Source organism: Gopherus evgoodei, chromosome 2 (assembly GCF_007399415.2).
Source record: "Gopherus evgoodei ecotype Sinaloan lineage chromosome 2, rGopEvg1_v1.p, whole genome shotgun sequence".
Taxonomy (NCBI): Eukaryota; Metazoa; Chordata; order Testudines; family Testudinidae; genus Gopherus; species Gopherus evgoodei.
The window spans coordinates 89,318,057-89,338,486 of record NC_044323.1 but is presented as its reverse complement, the minus strand read 5'-3'; the positions used below and the strand labels follow the sequence as shown (position 1 = coordinate 89,338,486).

General features: G+C 44.5%; 1 protein-coding gene across 1 annotated transcript in view; it reads right to left on the bottom strand.

Moving 5' to 3' along the window:
* Positions 1-19,813, bottom strand: part of FKBP9 (FKBP prolyl isomerase 9) — a 40,805-nt gene extending 20,992 nt beyond the window's left edge. The window contains exons 1-6 of the mRNA XM_030551337.1: positions 19,194-19,813; positions 15,391-15,536; positions 13,855-14,044; positions 12,304-12,449; positions 10,666-10,855; positions 6,650-6,795 (exon numbers count right to left, since the gene is read on the bottom strand). Of these exons, the coding sequence (XP_030407197.1) occupies positions 6,650-6,795; positions 10,666-10,855; positions 12,304-12,449; positions 13,855-14,044; positions 15,391-15,536; positions 19,194-19,447 (1,072 nt within the window). The 5' untranslated portion in view covers positions 19,448-19,813. The remainder of the gene's footprint in view (positions 1-6,649; positions 6,796-10,665; positions 10,856-12,303; positions 12,450-13,854; positions 14,045-15,390; positions 15,537-19,193) is intronic.
* Positions 19,814-20,430: the final 617 nt, after the last annotated feature.

Below are 20,430 nucleotides of genomic sequence, written 5' to 3'. Positions count from 1 at the left end.
CCCAGCCTGTCTGAAGAAAGAGAGGCCGCCATGGCCACCAAATGGTGGTCCGAGAACGGGGCTGGCCGAACGCTGGAGGAGTGGGCCTGTGAAAGATGACAGCGAGAAAAATAAATGCGATCCAACTGCGAGTGGCTCAACCGTTGTTCCCCCACCCAGACATAAGTGAACATAGAGTCATCATGTGGGTGGTGGTCGTGTCAGACATCCACCAGGGAGTGATGAACTACAATCTCCCTGAGGACACCTGCGGTGGCCAGACTCATTTCAGTCCCTGTGAGGTCCCGCTCCTTAAGGGTGCAGTTGACATCTCTGCCCAGGACCAGGCACTTGTGATGATCTAAAGAGCCGACAAAGGTGGACACCTGCTGGAAGAAACACACATACTCCGGGCCGGATGTCAGGGCATAGGTGTTGACAAGATGCAGTGTCAGCCCTTCCATCCAAGCCAGGAGGTGCAACAGGCGACCCAGCATGACCTCGGTAAACCCCAGCATCTCAGGCTGTAGGTGTGGGGAAAAAAGGGTCGCCACCCCGGCCTGACGGCAGAAAAGTGGCTAAAATAGACCCATTCCCCCCGACTCCAACCACCAGCTCACTTTGGAGGCTGTGTCCATGTGGGTCTCCTGCAGGAAAATAACCGAGTACCCCTCCTCCCAAAGGAAGGAGAGCACCTGGCACCTGCGGAGACCCAGCCTACAGCCCCGGGTGTTTAAAGTGGCAAAGATGGACGGCAACGTAAGGAGGGCTGGGGATGATCCTCAAGGACAGGGGCGTTAGCGGTTCCCATTACACCCCGCAGCAAACCGTGACTAACCCCAAAAGCCATCAGGGCGTCATGGAAGCTGCGGGTCCACTGGTAAGCCGCAGCATCCCACTTCCTGGTCCCTTTGCTCTCCCCAAAAAATGGCCCTTACGGTCTGGAGAACAAGATGGAAATCGCCCCAGCGCTGAAGAGCGAGATGCACTCTGTTCATGGAGCCACTAGTGTCCTCCAAGGAACAGCACATCTCATTCCACAGCGTGGCAGGAACCGGGATCACAGACCCCAGGGTGTCCCCCGACTGGACCCCCCTGCCCACCCCGTGGCCTATCAAGACGGGCAAGCAGGGATCAGATCCCCGCTGAGGCGCCTGTCCCTCTGGTGCTGCGCTGCCTGACTCAGCACTCAGCCCTAGGGACAGTGGCAGAGGGAGAACTGCAGCCCAGGATGGGCCAGGAAGTGGGGGGGGGAATCATCGCATCCCAGTGGCCCTCATAAAAAGAAAAATGAGGCAACCCTGGGGGTGGCAGCAACAGGACAGAAGGAATAAAGGTTAAGGACAGGAACAGAGACTGGTACAGGGACAGGGACAGGACACAAATCTAGGACAGAAATAGGGCTAGGGTGGGGAAGGACAAAATCAGGGGCTCGGGCAGCAGAGCCACTGGGACATGGTGCCTCTAGACCTGACACCATGGGCCAAGGGGCAACAAAGGATTGGGGTGCCCCGACAGCACCAGGCTTAGGTGCCCCACTGAACGAGGCTCCCACAATTACAGCACTCGGGGGGGGGGCTGTGGCCCCAACTCATAAGGTAGAGCACCCATAGGCTCAGAGCCTGGACTTTCATCATCAGCCGTCACCTCGATGGGCACGGCGGTGTCAGCCGGATTACCAATCGCAGCTGAGCAGATGGTCAGATCCTAGGGCGGTGCCAGGGCCAGCGCTTCCATTAGGCGACTATAGGCGGTTGTCTAGGGTGCCAGGATTCGGGGGGCAGCATTTTGTGCGTTCCCCACAGGGCACACGGGAGCTTCCGGTTCCAGTCCTATCGCGCCACCGAAGGAGGACCTTCTACGGACGTGCCGTGGAAAATAGCGGCAGGCAACTGAGCAGCTCAATGACTGCCGCTGTTGCCTGCGTAATTTCGGCGGAGGGTCCTTCTTCGGCGGCACAATAGGAGTGGAACCGGAAGCTCCCGTGCGCCCTGTGGGGAGCGCACAAAATGCCGTCCCCCAGCTAGGGTGCCAGAAACTCTGGTGCAGCTCCTGGGCAGTACAGTGCCAAAACAGGCTCTCTGACAGGGGAGTATCCACATGCTCGGTGGTCAAAGTCAAACCTAGGGCCCTAATCTCATCAAAAATAGAGGTAAAATCCCCACCCACCTCTACGAGGTCCCCCTCAACAGCAGCCGGGGCAGTAGCCACTTTGGCACCTACGGGGGCATAGATGGCAAAGCGGCAGGAGGGACACCTTCCATAACCCCCTCAGAGAGGGGCTACATAGGAGAGACGGTACTACCCATGTCCACGTCTGCAGCAACCTTGGCCAACTCCAAATGATGAACAACAGCAGGGGAGTTAACAGAAAGCCCAGCATCAGCGGCCCCCCTTCATAGTTTTACAGGGGGTCCCTTCCCCCTCGCCAACAAGGGAGGGTGCTGAGCCCACCCCCGAGACCTGAGTGGAGTTGACAGCAGTCACAGATGGAGGAGGGGCAACCCCAGGGTCCGGGCGATCAGAGCTGCCAGCGATGGTAGAGCTGACACCCTTTCGGGTATCAGGGGTCCCAGATGCCTCTTCGAGCTGAGGCAGTCCCTCCAGACGTGTCCCACCACCTGGCAGAGGAAGCACCAGACCTCCCTGAGGAATAGTAAACCCGGTACTGGGCCCATCAATGGGGCATCAGAAAGGACCCCTCCAGAGCCACTCCGTCACATGCCGCCGGCAGCACTTGAACCTGCACCTGCCGGCAGAACGACAAAACATAGTGGAGGGCGGGATCCTTACAGCCCAACGGAAGGGGGCTGAGGATGGACAGGGGCTTCCCCAGGGTGGAGAGGGATGGAAAAAGGGTGGCACTGGGGAAGAAAGGAGGAACAGAGGAGACCACCACCCATACGCCCAGGTTCCCCAAAGGCTCAAGGGGGACGTGAACGCCCCCCACCACCAAGCCCCTCTCCACCACCTCCTGGACAGCAGCTTCTGATGCCAGGAAGAACACCATCTTCCCAAAAATCTTACAAGCTGCCACCACAGCCGTGGGCCCCATCACCCGCACCAATGCCTGCACGTAGGTTTCTACGTGGGGAGAGGCCAACACCAGGAACCAATGCATCCTGTGCTCCCTGGTGATGGTGAAAAAGGGGCCCCGACCGCCGGGAATGGTATTCCAGGAGGCGGCTGGAGCGGACAGCAAGGCGGTGAGCAGAGGGGCGGCAGCCACCTGGGCTTACACTGTGGGGGCTGAGGAAGCGGCACCCCCAGGGCTGGTGGAGAGAACAATGGGTAAGGGAGAAGGGGAGGCTGCAGCCATTGACAGGGCCGCAGCAGGAGAGGGATCCATCGCCATGGGAGGTTTCACTTTCCGGGCGTGGCTCTTGCCCTTTTTCATCCCCTGGCCCTTGCCACCGGCCGAGGGAGCGATCTCAGAAGTGGAGGCAGCAGAGGTCGCGGCAGCAGCAAGAGTCTCAGGAGTCCCTATCCGCGCCCACTGCCACCGGTCCCTCACTAACAGCGCTGACAGATAACCTGGCAGTGGCAGTCAAGGCTGCCATCGCAAGTGGAGGGGCACTGAAAGGGACCTGCAGGGAAGCTGAAAGCAGGGTGGAGGGGAACCCACAGAAAAAGGACAGAGAGAGACAAGGGACAACTCCCAGCACAAGATGAAGAAAAGTGGCTCCCCCGGCTGCACTAAGGAAAGGAAGTGAAAACTAAGACATCATAGAGGAGTGTCCATCAGTGAAGGAATCAATGAGGAAAAAAAGGGTGTGGGAGGGATCTCAAATGCCAACAATGGAACGTGGACTCGCAGGCAATAAGGGCAGACCGGGAGGGAGGGCAAGAAGCGGGGGGGGGGGGAGGAAATGAAGGTGAGGGCCAAATCAGGTGTGCCTCAGGCATGCAACAAAGAGCAGGGTAGGTTCAAAAACAACCAAACCAAAGAGGGGGAAATGGGGCTGCCAACCACGCCTGCACCACAGGGCAAGGGCAGGACAAACAAACTAATCAAGCACCAAACTACAAAAGAGGGTAAACCAGAGCAAACAGGGCAGCTAGAAGAGGGACGGGCAGGGCAAGCAGCAAAGGGGAAGGGGGCAAGCAGCTGCAAAAGCAGGGCAGTGGACGAGGAAAAGGGGGCTGTCATAAACAGATAAGAAAGTTAATAGCACAGAAGTACTTTATATCTCTTTGACTGTAAAGGGTTAACAAGTTCAGTAAGCCTGGCTGTCACCTGACCAGAGGACAGGATGCTTTCAAACCTTGAGAAACAAAACAAATGCCTGCTCACTGCCGCTACTTTCTCTGGATGGTCCAAATCTTGAGGGAGGGAAGTTTTTGTGCTGTGCTGTTAATTTTGGTTGTTGTTCACTCTGGGGGCTCAGACGTGCAACCAGGTTTCTCTCCAATCTCTCCAATACAGGCTCTTATAAGTTCAGAATAGTGAGTACTAGGTAGATAAAGCGAGTTAGGCTTATGGTTGTTTTCTTTATTTGCAAATGTGTATTTGGTTGGAAGGAGTTCAAATTGGTATTTTGCAGAAAAGATTTTAATTTGTACTTGTGTGCTTAGGCTGGGAGGGTATTCCCAGTGTCTATAGCTAAAAGACCCTGTATCTATTCCATTTTAAATTTACAAAGATAATTTTTACTGGTTTTTCTCTCTTTAATTAAAAGCTTTTCTTGTTTAAGAACCTGATTGTTTTTTTATTCTGGTGAGACCCCAGGGGACTGGGTCTGGATTCACCAGGGAATTGGTGAGGAGAAAGGAGGGAAGGGGGAGAGAGAGGCTAAATTCTCTCTGTGTTAGGATTACTGTCTCTCTCAGGGAGAATCTGGGAGGGGAAGAGAGAAGGAGGGAGGAAGGTGAATTGTCCTCTCTGTTTAAAGATTCAAGGAGTTTGAATCACAGTGATCTTCCAGGATAACCCAGGGAGGGGAACTCTGGGAGAGGCAACGGTGGGGGAAAGGATTTACTTTCCTTGTGTTAAGATCCAGAGGATCTGGGTCTTGGGGGTCCCCAGGCAAGGTTTTGGGGGAACCAGAGTGTACCAGGCACTGGAATTCCTGGTTGGTGGCAGCGCTACAGGTTCTAAGCTGGTATTAAGCTTAGAGGAATTCATGCTGGTACCCCATCTTTTGGACGCTAAGGTTCAGAGTGGGGAATTGTACCACGACAGGGGCCCCCTGGCCAAATGCAGCAGGGGAGGGAAAGGAAACGAGCACCTATGGGCATCTGAAAAACAAATGCCTGCTCACTGCCGCTACTTTCTCTGGATGGTTAGAAATGCAGAGCAAACTGCTGGGCCAGGGAGCAGAGAACAGAGCCAGAAGGCAGGTGGAAGGGACGGCGGTGGTGGCAGTAGAGGAGCAGATGGACTAGGGGGAGGGCTCCAGGCCACTCCCCCAGCTCCCCACAGCAAAGGCACCTACCACCAAAGAAGCATGAATGTTACAAACCCCCTCCACAAAACAAGGCCTCCTCTACTCCCTCCTCAGCTCCAGCAGCAGTAACAGCTCTCCAGCAGCAGCAAGGGCAACAGCAACCCAGCCAAGGGAGGCTCCATAAATGATGGAAAAAGTGAGGCCTCGCACTTCCCTTTGAGGGTCACACCAGCAGGGTCCCACCACAGCAGCAGCCGCCGCCGCTAGGGGGGTAACTGGCCAGAAGGATGGCCTCGAAAGAGTGGAAAACAGGTATCTCAGCCTTCAGAACAAATACGTCCCTTGTTCCCTGGGTACAGTAACAGGGGCAGTTCCAGAACAAGCAGGAACTTGCTGGAACTAACTAGGGCAGGCAGGCTAATTAGCACACCTGGAACCAATTAAGAAGAAACTGCTAGAATCAATTAGGTCATGCTGGCTAATCAGGGAACCTGAGTTAAAAAGGACCTCACTTCAGTTTCTGGTGTGCATGCAAGGAACTGAGAGTGAGGCATGAGGCACTGAGAGTAAGAAGACATATTGCTGGAAGACTGAGGAGTACAAGCATTATCAGACACCAGGAGAAAGGTCCTGTGGTGAGGATAAAGAAGGTGTTGGGAGGTGGCCATGGGGAAGTAGCTATCACGCAGCTGTTCCAGGAGGCACGCTAGACCGCACTCTAGCGCTCGCCCACGTCTGAGTTCTCAAAAGGAACACTCTCTTGTATCTATCTGGCCTAACCCTGTAACAGAAATTTTAATTGTATGTCATACATACACATGCATCCACTGTTTACAGTGGCAGCTTAGGTGTCCACAAAACTTGTGGCTGTGGAAAGAATGGAGAAGAAAACTTAACATACAAAAGTCCTTTAGCATACACAAATGTATTAAAAATCTATAGGAAACAGGCTCTCACTGCAGAGTTTATAAACTCGCAGACTCCTGGCCCCAGTAAGCCATTTGTCTAAACCATAGATTATCCAAATAATTTTCGTGTCCCCATCTACAGTCAGACAACTGAGACTGTGTATAATCATATCTAGCTAACTAAAAACTTTTTGAAGACTTTGGGCCTAAATCTGCCACTTTTACACCCTTTGAGTACTATATTAATATACACGCCTTTTGAATACCAAAAGAGAAGGATAAACACTTCAGAGTTAGCTAGTTTTAATTGCTCTGAAGAACAAAGGAAGCAATGCTTCCTATGAAAGACTGTATTGAAATAAAAACTGAGCTCACCTCTTCCTTCTTCTCCATATCCAAGATGAGGTGGAATTATTATTCTTCTCTTTTCCCCAATGCATACCCCAAGCAAACCTTCATCCATCCCTGCGATCACATAACCTTTCCCAATGTAGGTGTCATATGTATGGTTCCGGGAATAGCTATAGAAAATATTTTGCTTTAGTGACACCATCAGTATCAGCAGTTTTGTAACTTACCTAGTACTATAGCAAACTTACACACATGTATGTTTCCTTTTCCTGCTTTGTGATTGTAGTTTTTCAAATTGTTGTGTAACTTTAGCATTCTTTTAAAACCAGTTAAATCCAGATACAAGACTGTGTTCTATCACTGTAGCGGCACAAAGCAGCCATCATGTAGCAGTGAATCTGGCCCATAATGTTTAGCCAGTCACAGGTGCAAGTTTTATTACTTATGATGGTTAAACCAATACTGAGGAACTCTGGCTATAGAACAAACCCTTTTGCAACAACATCTCTGCAGGATACAAAAAGTCAAGAATTACCTCCCTCGATTTCTGCCCTTATGTATATAAAACTAAATGAAATTAAATGTTGTTAAAAGTAACAGTTTTCTCCCCCTCAGTTCAAGCACTGCTTTAATCAGTTTTTATAAATAAGGTACCGGATTCATTTTCACCAGACATCCCTCATACTGTCTCATTTTGTAGCAACGGCAATGAATATCTGGGTGACTGCCACCTGAATCATCTACTAGAGAAATGGAGAGCTGAATAAGTTCCAACAAGGAAATGCAGGCAATATCCCTTCCTCCTAAAACTATTGGCCAAGCATCAAAAGGCCAATCCCAAGCATTTGGACCAACATCTGTTACTAAAGAGAACAAATCTACCACAAAAGATGCTATTGCGTGCTGCACCTCTTGGAGGCCCAGTACATGCACAGCCCAAGGGAGGACGCGCAGAACTGGTGTTAAGACACCATAATGGCCCCGGGATTCTGGACGGCAGTGCAGCCGCGGGTGTAATTTAGGCAACTCTAGCTGGGTTGCCTGTGAGTAGCCCTACAACTTAGAATTGCCCAGAATGGGTGTAGAGATCATTAACACACATCTCCTACCCCAGCCTCACTCCTGACACATTCCCTATGCCAGTGGGAAAAGTCCCCCGGGCTGGCTCCTTGTGGATGACTAATTACACGTTAGATATTGTCTTAACGTGTAACTTCTGCAGGAAGTTAGAGGAGTGGCATTGTAAGAATGCATGCCATTTTAATGAATAAATTTTATAACTAACATTTGTCAGCTCTTTAACATGATGTACAATTATTCTGATGCATGGAGTTACACAGCATCTCTCACTATTTATTCACAATTACCAAGATATAAATGTGAAGGAAATTTTCAAAAACTGAGTTATTACAGAAAAGTTGAGACATCAGTTTACATTTTTATAAGAGGAGAAAAATTTGACAGGTAACACTGTTCCTATGCTATGCTTGAACTCTATAGTGTAGTCCCCAGTGGAATACGCAACGCAGGGCTTTGGCATTCTATTTGCATCTCTGTCACTAACTATGACTCTGAATCTCTCTGTACCTCAGTTTACCTATTGTAAAGTGGATAGCCTATAATTCTATTAATATAGATAAAGTAATACTATGTTTGGAAAGCACTTTGAGATCAGATTACAGAAGCCATAGAAGCATAAAGTAGTATTGCTTTATTTATTCTACAATGGTTTCATTGCCAATTTTAGCTGTTTGTGCCATAAGTTCTTAAGTCCATCTTAAGACATAAGTCCATCTAGCCCAGTATCCTGCCTTCCGACAGTGGCCAATACTAGGTGCCCCAGAGGGAATGAACAGAAAATCAAATGATCCATCCCCTGTCACCCATTCCCAGGTGGCAAACAAAAGCTAGGGACCCCATCCCCGTCCATCCTAGCTAATAGCCATTGATGGACCTATCCTCCAAGAACTTATCTAATTGTTTGGAATCTTGTTATAGTCTTGGCCTTCACAACATCCTCTGGCAAGGAGTTCCACAGGTTGACTGTGCATTGTGTGAAAAAATACTTCCTTGTGTTTATTTTAAAATCTGTTGCCTATTAATTTCATTTGGTGACCCCTAGTTCTTATGTCATGAGAAGGAGTAAATAACACTTCCTTAGTTACTTTCTCCACACCAGTCATGATCATATCATATCTCCCCTTAGTCATCTCTTCTCCAAGATGAAAAGTCCCAGCCTTATTAATCTCTTCTCATATGGCAGCCGTTCATTTTTGTTACTCTTTGAACCTTTTCCAATTCCAAAGCATCTTTTTTGAGATGGGGCGACCACATCTGCACACAGTATTCAAGATGTGCATGTATCATGGATTTCTATAGAGGCAATATGATATTTTCTTTCTTAATGATTCCCAACATTCTGTTTGCTTTTTTGACTGCCACTGCACATTGAGTGGATGTTTTCAGAGAACTGTCCATAATGACTCCAAGATCTTTGAGTGGTAACATCTAATTTAGACCCCCATCATTTTATATGTATAGTTGGAATTATGTTTTCCAATGTTCATTACTTGGCATTTATCAACATGGAATTCCATCTGCCATCTTTCATCTTCTTGATAAGAAGATAACATTGCACACATTTTTCACCATATGGCTTCATAGACTGAAGTGTTCCTGGACACGCAGAATAATCTAATTATGAACTGACCCATACTTATGTCCTTTCTTCCTTTATTACAGAGAGATGTGTTATTGATTTTAGTATTTTTTAAGGACCTGATTCTGCAAGATGGAGAGTTTTCAAGTAGGGAAGTAGGATGCTCTTGTGGTTAAGGCAAAGGAGTAGGATTAAGATGTGGGTTCAATTCCCGGCTCTGCCAAAGACTTCTCATGTAATCTTGAGCAAGTCACTTAATCTCTGTGCCTCAGTTCTCCAACTGTAAAATGGGGATAATATTTTTTTCTTCCATCCTTTGTCAGTCTTATCTGTTTAGAGTGTAAGCTTTTTGAGGCAAGGGCTGTCTTCTACTATGTGTATACAGTGCACCTAGTCCCGTGGGCCCTAACCTCAGGTGGTGTTTTAAGCAATACTGCAATACAAAGCATGAACAACAACTCTTAATCCCACTGACATGCTCCAAGTTTTGAATTATTTCTGATAAAGAGATACACTCTCCCCGCTCCCAATCCTAACTATCACCTGAAATTCAAGTCCCACACGCTTTACAAACGGATGGGAAACGGGAAGAATTCCAGAGCATTCCTACTCACTATGACAGCGTTATAAGAAGCCATTTTGTGTGTGTGTGTGTGTGTGTGTGTGTGTGTGTACACACGCACACACACAGAGTATACAGGGGTAGGCAACCTATGGCACATGTGCTGAAGGAGGCATGTGAGCTGATTTTCAGTGGCACTCACACTGCCCAGGTCCTGGCCACCGGTTCGGGGGGCTCTGCATTCTAAATTTAATTTTAAATGAAGCTTCTTAAACATTTTAAAAACCTTATTTACTTTACATACAATAGTTTAGTTATATATTATAGACTTATAAAAAGAGACCTTCTAAGACATTAAAATGTATTCCTGGCTCTGGCCTGCTGGGTGATCTTGGGCAAATCACTTCCTCCTCTCTGTGCCTCAGTTTTCTCCATTTGTAAAATGAGGATAATACTGGCCTCCTTTGTAAAGCACTTTCAGCTCTGATGATGAAAAGCAGTATACAAGAGCTAACTATTGTTAATACCAGTCTACATGTGTACAGTTTACAGCAGAGGTCACAGCCTTTCAACTGTACACATGTAAACTGGTATTAACAATAGTTAGCTCTTGTATACTGCTTTTCATCATCAGAGCTGAAAGTGCTTTACAAAGGAGGCCAGTATTATCCTCATTTTACAAATGGAGAAAACTGAGGCACAGAGAGGAGGAAGTGATTTGCCCAAGGTCACCCAGCAGGCCAGAGCCAGGAATAGAACCCAGGTCTCCCGAGTCCCAGTCTAGCTCTCTATCCGTATAACGTCTAGTAGTCTGGTTACCTGGAATCAAATAATGTGCCATCCAGCAGTGTGCCATTATAGTGATATCTGAGAAAGTCCCCAGTCTGGCTTTTTCGCTCACAGGATTCAGGCACTTGTTGGTTCTCAATAGTGATGCCATCTTTTGGGTTATGAAGATCTAGTAGAGCCACATCAAAAACCAGAGAAGCCTGACCAGGAATCTCTTTACCTATGTGTGAGATGGGGGAAGAAGGAATTAAGTCAGAGCAATAGTTCTAGAAAGAATTCAACTTTTTGATCAACCTTTTAATGATATTATTTTTGTTTTCACATCCCAGATAGCAGATTTGGCTATTAGAACAATGAATTAAGAAAAAAAAAGGGGAGGGGGGTACTGCAGAATTATGCCCCTCCCCACCCCCCAACCACATAGCCAAATCTGCTTTCAGTCATCGATCCAACGTTCCACCGGGGGGAGGGGTGTTGTTCACTAATTCTTTGAATTTCATTATTTTATTTATTCTAGGTATCTTTATACTGAACCCATTGTGATAACATCCAGTCATCCAAAACACTGGTCTCTCCAATTAAAGACTACAGCAGTTTATGTACCATGTGTGCATCTGACTAGGGCCTCTGAATTAGTGAGCATTTCCATCATACTTTTGAGGGCATATATAACAAATGGGATAGAGAAGGTATACTGGAACTTCTGTTCCCCGTGTCCCATAAGACAAGGAAAAGAGTTCACTCGATGAAATTAAAAGTGGAAAATTCAACATTGACAAAAGGAAATACTTATTCACACAATGCATAATTAGACTGTGGAACTCACTGTCACAGGAAGTCGCTGAAGTCAAGCAAGATTCAAAGAAAGATTGGATATTTATATGGATAATAAGAATATCCAGAGTTATCATAATTCACGATGATAAAATCAAGGAAGGGATATTAAACCTCATTTCTTAATATTCAGGATCAGGATGAGACCTAATGTGGAGAGATAGGTGCCCCATATCTGCCTACTACAGCATTCTTGCCTCTTCCTTTGAAGTATCTGGTTCCTGCCAGAGACAGGATATTGTTTAAGAAAGACCCTAGGTCTGATCCAGGATGGCAATTCCAGATCTGATCTGGGATATATTGTGAAGTAACACAGATGACTCTTTACCATCAATGATGGGCATTGATTCACAAACATGGCTCAGATATGTGTGAGTGGGGTCCAGGAAACAGCCTACTGATGGACTGTTAGTGAGACTAGCAACAAGAAATAAACAGAAACTGGGAACTCTAAGATGACTTTCCATTTATTAAGAGAAGTCAAATTGCTGTGGCAGTTGTCTAGAAGAAATAAGGAAGCACTTGACTTCCAGTTTAAAAAGCATATGGAATTTATTCTTCATAGAAAAGTTATCTGCAAAGAAATTCAACTTCAGCATGTTATATATTACAATTAAGTCAATGCTAAGCACTCATCTGTCAATAAACCAACCTAATATTTATGAAAGAAAAATACCAGCACTTTGCTGATAAGCCACATCCTGAATTACTTTTGAAAATTATTTTCCATCCATCCATAATTTGAAATAATGGTGCTTTCACAATGCTAACTATATAATGCAAAGATTTGTGTTAGAAAATGGAGAGTTTGGGGAGGGAAGAGGGTGCTTTTACCATCTCCTTCTTCTCCATATGCTAGGTAAGGAGGTATTGTGATAATGCGCTTTTCTCCTACACACATTCCTAGGAGTCCCTTGTCCATCCCAGGAATCAGCCATCCAATTCCCACATATGTGTCATAAGTTTTCATCCGATTGTGGCTAAAAATTAAAACAATTAAAAGAAAAAGCTAGCATCACAGAGCCAATCAAAAAAAAAATAAGGAAAAATAAATAACCAAAAGCCCTCACCACCACACACACACACACACACACACACACACACACACATCACAATGAGTTGCCAGAGCTCACTTCACACTTGGCACAAAGAATACAATTTACAACCTTCTGTTCCAAAAACACAAGCATCTACAACTTGAGCTAATGGAGACATTCTGGGTAACATTTTCCAAAGTGCCTAAATGATTTAGAAGCTTAAAGTTCTTTTTCAGAAGTGATTTAGAAAGCTAATTTCAGATTTAGGAGCCTAAGTGCTTCATTGAGTTTTCTATGTAGGATTTAGGCACCTGTGAATATTTTACCCTCTGTTATATTTCAGCATTAGTAGTACAAGCCTTTAGAAGGGAAGAATCACACACATTTGATCCTGTAGAGGATGCTGGTACATCCAAATAAAAGCAAGTGCTCTAGAAAACACTAAAAATAGCTTCAGTGGAAGCCTTAAATTTACTAATCAAAACAATTTATGAATAGCCTAGATTTTGTAAGACATTGGCAGCACAAAATTTCTCTTTCACTTTTCAGAAAAACAGGTTTGGCTCTTGAAAGCATGGGATTAATTGCACTGGCCAGAGACTGCTTGGCAGTCATTGCAAAAGCTTCACACAAAGTTCTGCCAATATTCCAGGCAATCCTCTGTTGGAAGGCAACACACATTGGAAGGCTTCCCAAAAGGGTAGTTTAAAAACCAGAAGACCTTGACCAGGCTAACCCCATTTTTAAAGTTCCAAAGAACTAACCTAAAAGAAGACACAGTTACTGACAAAATATTACTCAACTTCCATGGTCTCTGATTCTCACTAAGCATGATGTCCCAACATGAACTCTGATTATTAATAAAATACCCTCCATGAAACCCCAGTGAAGTACACAGGCTGCCTTCCCACTGAGGAATTTTAGAAATGGAGATACTTTATTTTCTTTAACAACTCTGTACAGTTTTGTACATAAAACTAGCACCACATATAAATATCAATATTAAAATTGGTACAAAACCTATTCATTTCTTTTATTATAGAATACTGTCGGCATGGAGAGCGAAAGGGAGAGAAGCTGCCTAATGTGCATGGAGTAATAAGATCTCACTTTTACTGGTTTGAGACAGTACTACATTCATATAAACCCCTAGACAGGTGTGTATAACTCTTATGAAGCCAAGCTACTTCAATAGTCTTGCAAGCTCCTTTCTCTTTGTTTCACAGTGTAGTAATTAACATTAGTTATATTATCCACTTGGAAAAAAAGAGGAAAAAAAGCTTCCTTTAAGTAGCCCAGAACAGATATATAAAAAAAAAAAATCCACAGAAAAGAATTAACACCTTACCTTGAGTCAAACAGAGTCCCATCCAAGAAAGTTCCATTGTAATGGTATCTTACAAAGTCAGACACCTGGATTGTCCGAGTACATTTTTCAGGCTTCATATAAGTTTGAATTTGAACCTCATCTTCAGAATTCCAGAGATCTATCAGAAGTACATCAAAATGAAGCACTGCATTTGGGGGGATTACACCAGCTGCAAACAAACAAGAAAAAAAAGGAGTTAAAAATCATTATCATGCTACCCACCTTTTCACAGGGTACCAAACTAATATATCATCATCTAACTTTACTTGGGCCACTGAGAGCGTCACACGTCTGCCACTCACAAAGAAGTTTTCAAAAGAAGGTAACCAACACAGCTTTATACTTATTCACAATTTTATACCTTTATACTTTACAGCCATTTAGTAAATATATGATGTTATAATTATACCTCCAGGATAACACAGGAGGCAACAAAATTAAATCTTTGGTAAACACCCAATCCAGAATTTTGCTGAGCTCCTCAACCCCCTGTGAACTCTGCCAGAACTCTGCCTTTGCTACAGATGAGGGCACTTAACATGTTATAAGATCAAGCTCCAAGTAACTGATACTCCTAGATTATTCTCCTCCATTTGGGACTTGAAAATTTTACACATGAGCAGTGAGTAAGAAGCTTTCCTTGAGGAAACTGGGGACTCACTTATTAAATTCTACCGAATGTTATAAGGACACTCAGTAAAAATTTAAAAAGTTAAGTCACTTCAGAGAGTAACCCTGAGTCTTCAGCCAATTTGTGATTTTTCAACATTTTTGTTTTTCCATGTAAATCATAGGACTGGAAGGGACCTCAAAAAGTCATCTAGCCCAGTCCCCTGCACTCATGACAGGACTATTATCTAGACCATCCCTGACAGGTGTTCGCGTAAGGTTCTCTTCTCTCCTGTTTTTGTGTGAAAAACCACACAGGGAGAAACTATGTTGTCAAATATGCTAGTCGAGCAATCTGAAAAAATAGAGAACAATATTTTGGCCCTGATCCTGCAAGTACAATGCATCTGAGTGCTCCCACTGAAGCCAAAGGGAATGTTTACATGCTTAAAAGTTAAGCTCACGCTTAATTGATTGCAGGATCAAAGCCTCTTTCTTTAATCTTTTCCAGTTAGGGTAAACAAAGGTGTTACTTGTAAAAATAGTGTGTAAAAACAAAATTCATTAAAAAGTTTAATTTTTAAGCTGAACCCTCATTTTTAGAATAATCCTAGCCTTTATGGTTGTGGATACAACTTTCCAAACAAATATGACCCAGGAACAAGGTGATACAGTGTTGTCTTTGTATCTAGCAAAGTCTGCAGAGTGAAGTTGCCTCATTGCCCTGGACTTCACTGGTGAAGCCCCTGTATTTTAATTCTTTAACACTGACAGGTATTTGAAAATTGCCCTATGACCCAGCCAAAAAACATCAATTATTTTTTGTAACTTCAGATTTTATCAATTTAATTAAATCTCCTACATCCTATGTAATCAAATTATTTATAGCCATGCCGCTGTACTTACAAACTCCTTCACTCCCATAGGCAAGCTTGGGTGGAATTTTCACAAAACGTCTTTCGTTCACACACATTCCAACCAGAGCTTTGTCCATCCCTGCAATAAGCTGACCTTTTCCCACAAACGCATTGAATGTGGAACCCCTGTCATAGCTAACGAGAGGGATGGAGAAAAAGAAAAACATAAATGGGTTATTTACAAACTGCTCTGTCTCTCTCTCTCTTCCTAGTTTAATTTTATCTTGTTCCAAGCTCACCTAGTTAGAACTTTAGACAGATCTGCTATGGAAACCAGAAAACTAATGCAAGCATCTCCTAAACTTTACTCCTCCATTTGACTCCTGTGCAATCTCAGCCTGTTATCCCTCACACATGCTTCCTAATGATGTAACAGGTGTCTTCACACAAAAATCAGACTACAGCTGAATTTTGTTAATTCACACCAATGACCAGAGGATCTATTCCAAAATTATTGAACTAAGAAGCAAATTAAACAGTTTTTAAAAAGCAAGGAAAATGTACCACATAATATATTTTGTTCATTTATTATGACAAGAGTAGTTTAATTTTATAAGACTTCAAAAAATACTAGTAAGTGCACTGTAATACTATGGTGTAAAATAATGAAGCCTTATTAACATGAAATTTCATTGCTACTATTATATCTTTCCTGAGAAGGGGGGAGCACTATTTTTGGTGCTAATTGTAGGATGTGCTAATTAGCTAAATTTTTCTCCTCCACACCCATTTCTTTGATATTAAAACTTAGATGAACATCAAAAATTTACAGATTTGCTTTATACAGCAAGTTTGCCAGTTCCAACAATGTGACGTATACCAGAACTTATCTTCCAATGGGATGATGTATGAGTGTTTGGGGTAAATTTGAATTATAATAAAGTTTTCCATAAAATGGTCACAGCTGCACTGGAAATATGAGACTCCCCACAACAGTATAAGCCTGGGTGGCAAAAGCTTAACCACATTAAAGTCAATACCATGTACTTTCTTTGATGTGGTAATTCAGTTCAGTTTATCTGAATAAATAAATGTTGCACTTAATTTTCTTTAACAGAAAATGTGAACAGACATAACAGGAAGGCAATAAAGCCTCTGAAACATTCCCCATCCTATATGTGCTTACATCGCTCTCCTGTCACTGCAAAGCCTTTGTTATCTGAAGAAAATGACTTGAAGACAACAAGAGCAACTTTTTTTTGTTTAATGCTGTCCTCCTTTCTGCCTGCAAGCAGTATTCTCAAAACCAGCCAGTAGGTGGATATTGTTATAGTCAGGGTTTTTCTTTCAGAGACCTGCATACATCACTTCCACAACACACTGAGACTCCTAATAGCCCCAGGCCTAGATTTCCTAAACTGCTTGTAAATGCGATCCCCCTGTTGACTCCACCATTTTGCAATAGCCAATAACTTTTCCTTAAAGCAGACATTACTTGATACACATAATTCGCTTTCTACCAAACAATATTTCCCAGACATTTCTAGAGAACTTATCCTGGAAAACACAATTTAAACAAGCTCCTAGCAAATGCTGTTATATCTACAAGCACCCAATGAATACGATTTTAAATTTATATGTTAAAGATTCTAAGTGAGAAATTCATACTTGTCATATTTTGTCAACTAGGGAATGTATGAATATGTCAAGAATCAATGTAAAAATAGAAAAACACATAAATGTATTATGCATTAAAAATAAATCTACAGTATCTAAAAAAAAATATTTATATCGACAGTGGAACTGCGCAAAACTATACCAGACCAAAACAGGTCTGCATGACTAATTTTACTGACACTTTACACAGATGGCATTTTTTTATTTCTTCAATATTCTATAGTTAAAGACAGACCTAAAACTCCAAATTATTTATATGAGCATGGAAATAAACACACATATTTGAAGAAGAAACACAATGGCATGAATTCTGTTTTTTAAAAATAGATGGAATGTAGCAGTCACTTCCGCATTACATTTTACAAGTCTGTATAAAAGTGATTTGTAGGAAAGAGACCTAACTTGGAAAGAGCTGTACAGGAAAAGCTTCCAAATTTCATGAAAGTTTTCATCACTGAAGCAGAAAGCTAAATAAAACTGACAATTATCCATCATCGAAGCCTGTCTCTATTTACGCTACAGAGGTCTTTTATAAAGCAATTTCAGATCACTACCATATATTTGCTCTGATTTCATTAATGTAGTCTTCTCTTGCACCTTTAATTTAAAAAACTAGCTAGCAGCTATAAGAACCATAATAGAAACTTTGTAATAAATAAACAAACAGTAAGTATATATTTGATTCAAATCAAAAAACTTTAACTCCTATATGGTAAGCACCTTGAAAAAAAGTCTTCAAACACTCTAATCAACGATAAAAAAACCTCTTCAATTTCTAGAATTGCTAACTTAATGCAGTGTCAGATTTTGACTTTTTAAAATTACTCTAAAACTATAAATTAGTAAACCGCAAAAATGTAAACTACAAACTAGAGCAGAACAACAGACAAATAGACCCAATTAATTTCTACATTTATTTCTGTCATATGTTCCTACATAGATTATTGGTTTTCATCAATATTGCTTACTAGTTATTAAAATAGCACCCAGAGGACCTAGCCAGGTTTGGGGCTCTATTGTGCTGGGCTTTTATAAACACATGGGTTATGTCAATGCTTTAAGCTGGGGGTATGATTACCAGCCTGAGGCAACATGCCTGCAAGAGCTTTGATGAAATCCACACACTAAAAACTGAGCGGAGCCATAGAAGCAGGAGGGGCCAGCTGCCCTGAGTACATGCCTACAGTGTCTGATGGGTGTGTGTTTGGGATGGATAGTCTCTTCTGCTTCACATTTCACAGGCGTTTCCTCAGCCAGAAATAATCAAATAAATTTGTTAGTCTCTAAGGTGCCACAAGTAACTCCTGTTCTTTTTGCGGATACAGACTATTCTGAAACCTGTCATTAAAAATATATGTTTATACAATAGTCCCATATTTCCACGTGGCTTTCACACCTTTGTGCAGTGCAAAAGGACTTATGATTTCATATGACCCAGGGGATGGGGGAAAAATGAACCAAAACTATTGCCCCCTCCAAGGCAACCCTGGAGCCACAACCCACTCCCATCTGGAAACCACCTTCTCCAAAACCCCACACTCTCCCTAGAGCTCTCCAAATGCCTACCTTTTATCGGAGAGAGAGAGAGAGAGAAGAATTATACAGGATATAAGCCCTGACTCCTCAGAGAATAAGCCTGACAGGGGTGAGAGAACAAGGAGGAGTTCCAGTGGCACCTTAAAGACCAACAGCTTTATTTGCGCACAAGGTTTTGTGGGTAAAAAAGCCACTTCTTCAGGCTGGGTGAGAGAGAAACTCTTACAGGGAGCTTATTCCACAATTGCCCACTAAGTAGATTGCTTCTTGTGCCTCTCTTGGAAGCACCTGATACTGGCCAATGTTAGAGCCAGGATACTGGACTAGATGGACATTGGGTCTGTTTCTGTCTGGGAATTCCTGGGGTCTGAAGGCTCCCCCCACCCCCACTTCAACCCCAACAAAAAAATACAACCCACCTGATCTCCTGGCACCCCCAACACCCCGCCCCCTCCCAACATTACCCGCCCCAGCCTGTCTGAAAACTCCTAAGGGCCATTCCCCCCCTCAGACCCGCTGCCCCATCTACTGCTGAGCTCCCCACACCCCAGACACCCGGAAGGGGGCAGCTCCTCTCCCTGCGGCCCCCACCCCCGGCTCCTGTCCCGTCCCGGCAGCCGCAGGCGGGCCGGGCAGTACCTGGAGTCGAACTTGCTGCCGTCGGGGAAGGTGCCGTGGTAGTGGTAGCGCACGAAGTCCCCGCTGCGCACCGTCCGCACACACTGCTCCGGCACGAAGCTGCGCTCGATGTGCACGTCCTGCTCGTCCCAGGGCTGCTCCCCTGCCGGCACCGGCGGAGCCTGGCACGCCACCCAGCTCACCAGCAGGGCGGGCAGCAGCAGCGAGCAGCAGCGGTGCCTCCACCGCCTGGGCAGCATCCCCAAGCCCGCCATGCCGCGAGAGGGAAGAGAAGGGAGGGCGGAGAAGGGGGGGGAATCCGAGGGGCCCTGCGAGCGATTCCCGGCCTCCAAGCGCCGTGCGGCCTGTCTCAGGGCTGCTGCAAAATTTGCAAACGTGGTGGATGAAAAAAAAAAATCCCACCCCTCTGCCTCCAAGAGGGAGGAGACAGCAGCCGAGTGGGGGTGCCCAGGCGGGCGGGGTGGTCGGAGCACCGCTGCTCTTGCTACTGGGTAGGTGGGTTCTGTTCTGGGCGCTACGCTCCAGCCCACGTTCTTTTTGTTACATGTAGTTCGTAAGTTCCGCTGCTCTCCTGGAAACAGACCGGAATCCAGGCATCAAAGTCCAGGGGGAAAGGGAGGGAGAAGAGGCATCACAGCACATCCGCAGGACCCTTCAGAAGTGAAAGGCTGGGTGCACATGGTGCTACGTGGCGCTGATTCTGAGTTCAGCGCAGTGTTGCTCTCCCCATCTCACGTTCCTTTGCTTCTTTCAGGCTTTAGATCAAGGGTTTGGTTTGGTTTAATTCCTCCAACGTACACTTTTAACTACTATTTTGAACCAGTGATCACAACCTTCACTTGTCTCCATTTCTTTACAAATGTATTAGACCACATTTAGTTTTTGCATTGTAAAAAAAAAATAAATTAAATAATACTTTTTGGGGTCAGTTTCAGTAAAAATATACTGTAATATTTTTAATAGTAATTTATCACTTGAATACTGCTTTTCAATTTCAGATTCCATTGCACTAGCTAATCTTCAGAACAGTCCTTTGGGTTTGGTAAACGTTACAATCCCCAGTGGTTTTAAACAGCTGTGGAGATTAAGGTAGAGAGATTAATGATTTGACAGAGGCCACAGCAGTAAGTGTTGAAGCTGAAATCAGAATTAAGGCCAGTTATAAGACCACAAGAACAGTCATAGTGGGTCAGACCAAAAGTCCATCTAGCCCTGTATCCTGTCTTCGAACAGTGAC